Raw genomic sequence first — 4,650 nt, forward strand, 5'->3', positions numbered from 1 at the left:
CTGGAGCATCTCCGGATACCCTCAGTTAAGGGCGCTAACCCGGAAAACCCAGAGGTGGCAGTGTCTCCGGCTAGGGAAGTGATGGCTATCATTCCGGCCTGGACCCAGCCTTTCCTGGACTACCTCATCGATCAGAAGTTGCCAGAGGACGAGGTCCTCGCACGACAGATCGTCAGGCGAGCACGAACCTACACAATAGTTGATGGACAGCTCTACAAACGAAGTGCAGCAGGGGTATTTCTTAAATGCGTCTCCAATCAAGATGGCATTGAAATCCTCAGAGAGATCCACGCAGGGGACTGCGGGCATCACGCCGCTCCCAGGACACTCGTTGCAAAAGCTTTTCGGTTAGGTTTCTATTGGCTTACAGCTAAAGAAGACGCTGATAAAATAGTCAAGACCTGCCGAGGTTGTCAGTACTACGCTACTCAACCAAACGCTCCAGCCCAAGAGCTGAAGACCATACCTATCACCTGGCCATTTGCGGTCTGGGGGCTTGATATGGTTGGTAAGTTAAAAAAATCATCTCCTGGCGGTTTTGAGTACCTCCTGGTCGCTGTTGACAAGTTCAGCAAATGGATCGAGGCTAAGCCAGTGAGAAAAGCCGACGGTGCTACGGCACTAAAATTCGTCTGCAGCCTCGTGATGAGATTCGGCATCCCGCACAGCATAATCACAGATAATGGCACGAACTTTGCTCAAGGAGAATTGAGGGATTATTGTGAGACAATGGGGATACGACTGGACCTCGCATCTGTGGCTCATCCACAGTCCAATGGTCAGGTTGAAAGGGCTAACGGCCTAATATTATCAGGAATTAAACCACGCCTTGAAGGACCGCTGCGACGAGCAGCCGGAGCTTGGGCTGATGAGTTGGAGGCTGTTCTGTGGAGTTTACGAACTACCCCTAACAGATCAACAGGGTTTACCCCTTTTTTCCTGGTATACGGATCCGAAGCCGTACTTCCCTCCGACATCATCCACGATTCACCGCGAGTTTCCGCCTACAATGAAGAAACAGCTGACGAGGCAAGACAGCTATCTGTGGACCTGATCGAGGAAGCTCGGAACTTAGCAGATCAGAGATCCGCCATCTATCAGCAAAAGCTCCGACGTTATCACAGTCGTCGAGTTCGGAAACGCTCCTTTATGGCAGGAGACCTGGTCCTCCGCCTTCGACAGGTGAAAGACCATAAGCTGCAATCTCCATGGGAAGGACCCTTCGTCGTTAGCAAAGTGCTTCATAACGGGTCGTACTACCTTGTCGATTTCCGCGAGTTAAGGGATAGACCTGCTAACTGGCACCGGAAACGCAAGCGTGAGGATCCGGATGACATCTACGATGAAACAGATCGCCCTTGGAATATCGCACAGCTACGTCCTTTCTACACTTAGCATATATTTTCCGAGTTCTAAACTCTGTAATAGTTATACATGATCAATGAAATAAAGCTTCTGGTTCACTCTTTTGAGTCTTTTACCTCCTTTACTTGTTCATTTTAGATCGTGTATGTTTTTTCCAACTAAAACCGCAGAGCTGGATTTTTTCCGCCTAGGCGTGTATGAAAGTTGTGATTTTCAAAATCGTCCTTTAGGACGTAAGCTTAAGTTTTCTGATAAAGTTGTTATCTGTTGCGAACTCGTGGATTCCTAGTAGCGATTTCCGGCACCTATGCCTGGGGGCTTGTTTCCACGGTTATGGACGGACTGCCATTGGGCTTCTGCTGCGCCGGCGAGCGTTTCCGGCTAAGGTTTTCCGGCTCGTGGAAGGACAAGCGAGCAAGCCGGAAAATAACGAAGTCAGCACTTGCTTTCCGACATAAAACGAAACATGCACACAATATTTAACGGATAGCAGGATAAGTGTTTCCGCCCCATGCATAATTGTTTCGTTCCTAGCTACTTAAGAATTTAAAGTCTTATTACAAACCCTCGCTGGGGCCAAAATGATGCATTGCTTTTCCCGCAGGAATAAAAGTTCTCACTCCCCCTTAGCCGGAGAAGTTTTGCCCTCTGGATCTTGTTCCTTGGCGCCTTCGGCCGGAGAAGATACGTCTTCTTCACTTTCCTTTTCTTCGGAAGCAGCAGTGCTGGTCTTGGGTTCTTCTTGGGGCGCATCCTTGGAGCTGGTCCAGGTAAACTCGGCTCCGGATTCCGCAGGTCGCGCACGGGCGTCGAGATCCTTCAAAAGTTCCGCTTCTAAGGCCTCGTCAGCAGCGAGGACGACCTTGTCGTAGAATTCCTCGTGCCGGATCCTGCGCGCGATGCGGGTGTCGTAGCCGCTCACTGCATCCAGCAGCTCGCCGACGTCCGCATCCGGAGGAACGCCCGTGGTCACTTCATCAAGATCAAGACCCGGAGTATGTGCTAGGCACATGGTCAAGGCCATTGCAGCTGCGCCTCGGGCTGAAGATGCTTGTAGATCAATCACCAGCTCCGGCAGAACGTCCATCTTACCAATAAGCTTGCGCACGTCACAAGTGCGGCTCCTTTTGATGTTCAAATTATGGCATATTTTGCGGGCGGCGGAGATGAGATCCTTGCAGTCATCACCCGCGAGTTGCAGAAGATCGTCTCGTGGGAACAAATTCCGGCGCTGTTCCGGGTACCCAAGCGGCTCTACATAAAAAGATAATCAGGATATAGGCATGCAATTTGAGCGCAAAGTAAAAAAGAATCGGAGCAAATATCTTGACAAGGTTCCGATATCATACCCAAGATGTTCTCATTGAGCAAGTCCCAGTGCTGCTCCGCTGTCTCCATGAATTTCCGGAGTCCGTTCAGCTCCTTTTGCTGCCTCCTGATGGTCTCGCTGTCAGCATTCTTTTTCAGCTCCAGCTCGCCCTTCTCCCTGATATGCTCGGAGTTTTTCTCCGCCAGCTGCTTTTCGGCCTGCTCCCTCTTAAGTTCCGCCTCCTTTAGCTTCGTCTCCAATTCTTGGTACGAGGAGCGCAGGTTCTCAAGTTCAGTCGAAGCTGTTGCAAGGGAGGAGGATGCGCCTATAATAACATAAGTTAACAGCAAATCTAAAGTCGGAATTTGGTTAATGACGAAGAAGGCGGAAACCAACCTTGGGCGTCCGCCAGTTGTTTAGCCAGTTCTGCATTTTCATCCTTCAGGGTCCGGATATTTTCCGCCTGACTCAGAGTAACGCGGCGCTGCAGGGCAATGTTCTTGTGCAGCTCGTAGTGCAGCGCCTGCTGTTCCTGTAAAATTTAAACAGTGCAGGAGTAAAAATTCCGCCTGTAGCAGTGGTTTCTTTTAAAGCATCATTGCCGGAACTTTTCCGCCATAATGCTTGGGGGCTACTGGTCCATTCTAAAAAACTTTCCCGGAAGTAATTTTTCTCTAAGCATTTAAGCGCTAACTACTTTTTGAGTTTCCGCCTACATGCTTGGGGGCTACTGGGGAGTACCTTTTGCTTGCAGATAAGTTGATCGCAGAACTGGCCAATGTTTTTCTTGAAGTCCTGGATCTCCGATGTCCTGGAATCCGGCTTCCCCCAGGCGTTGTTCAGCATGGCGTTGAGCAGGTCTTGTTCAAGTTCCCACTTCTCCGCCTCAGTCAGCTTGTTAAAAAACTTGGTGGCATACGCCTTGGGGGTGGAAGTGGTGTCCGCCGGATCTCCGAAGTTCTTCGGAAAAACGACTATGTCGCCAGCACCCTCTCCAGCCTTCTCGGAAGTGACTTCCGCATCTCCTTGGCCTTGTGTTTCCGCCTCTTCTTGGGCAGGGCTTTTGGCCTTGGGATCTTCTTCCTCCAGGTGCCCGCTGCTAACCGGAATTATCTCCGGTGGAGTGTTTGCGGCAGGCGGGGGAGATGGGTCAGCCTGAGGAGGCGACGGTTGAGGAGTTGGGTGGGAAGCGCTGGGTGGAACTGGAGTAGAGGGACCAACAGCCGGAGATTTCTTCATGTACTTCGTGATGGGCTCCTGGCTGGTGGTCCGCGTGGCAGCGGTTTTCGGATTCCTGCAAACAAGTGAAAGGGTTTAGACAAGAAATAATTTCGCTAAGTAAAAATCGCATCATGCTCGGAAACTCACGGGGCGCCGGGAATGATGGGGCGTGTGCCCTGGCCAGTCGTCGAGAGCATCCGTAGACGCGCACACTCCGCCTTCCTTGAGTCAAGCGGAGGTGGTTTCGTCGTCTTTGGCTTCTTGGCGGAGGCCTCGCCGCTAGCTCCGGCTTCAGAGCCGGAAGCCTTGGCGCGGGGACGCTTTGTAGGTCGAGGGGCCGCCTTGCGGGGTGCCTGGTCCTCTTCCTCCTCGTCGTCTTCCGGAGCCTCCTCCGCCGTGTCGCTGGTAACGGGGACGCGAATGATGGTGCGGAAGTTGTCCTCCGCCAAAGTATTGAGCTGGAAGGAAAATGAACAGAAGTTAGAGTTATCCTTGTGAAGTTTGAAGCAACGGAAAGAACGAAGCTTACCGGAGGACACTGATCGTTCGTGTAGATATCCTTGAACAGTTCCGGGACCTGTTGGCCCCTCGGAATCTTCACCAGCGTCTTGAATCTTCTTTTCAGAGAGTCAGCCGGAAGATCATGGCGGGTAACCCGGAGAAGATCATCCGCCCCGGTGTAAGCGCACATCAACCGCGCGTTGTAGCGAAGGGGCTGGATTCTCCGGGTAAACCAGCTAAGTGTAAGCTGGGCT

General features: G+C 51.7%; 1 protein-coding gene across 1 annotated transcript; it reads right to left on the reverse strand.

The window, feature by feature from the left end:
• Window positions 1-2,178: 2,178 nt before the first annotated feature.
• On the reverse strand, window positions 2,179-4,046 carry LOC139830517 (uncharacterized). Its single transcript, XM_071818768.1, has 3 exons — window positions 3,416-4,046; window positions 2,715-3,206; window positions 2,179-2,619 (listed from the first exon to the last, which is right to left on the reverse strand). Exons 1-2 carry the CDS (start codon window positions 3,911-3,913, stop codon window positions 3,027-3,029), a joined length of 678 nt encoding a protein of 225 aa, XP_071674869.1. The 5' UTR covers window positions 3,914-4,046; the 3' UTR covers window positions 2,179-2,619; window positions 2,715-3,026.
• Between the last annotated feature and the right edge of the window lie 604 nt (window positions 4,047-4,650).

This window comes from Lolium perenne, chromosome 4 (genome assembly GCF_019359855.2).
Source record: "Lolium perenne isolate Kyuss_39 chromosome 4, Kyuss_2.0, whole genome shotgun sequence".
Classification (NCBI taxonomy): domain Eukaryota; kingdom Viridiplantae; phylum Streptophyta; class Magnoliopsida; order Poales; family Poaceae; genus Lolium; species Lolium perenne.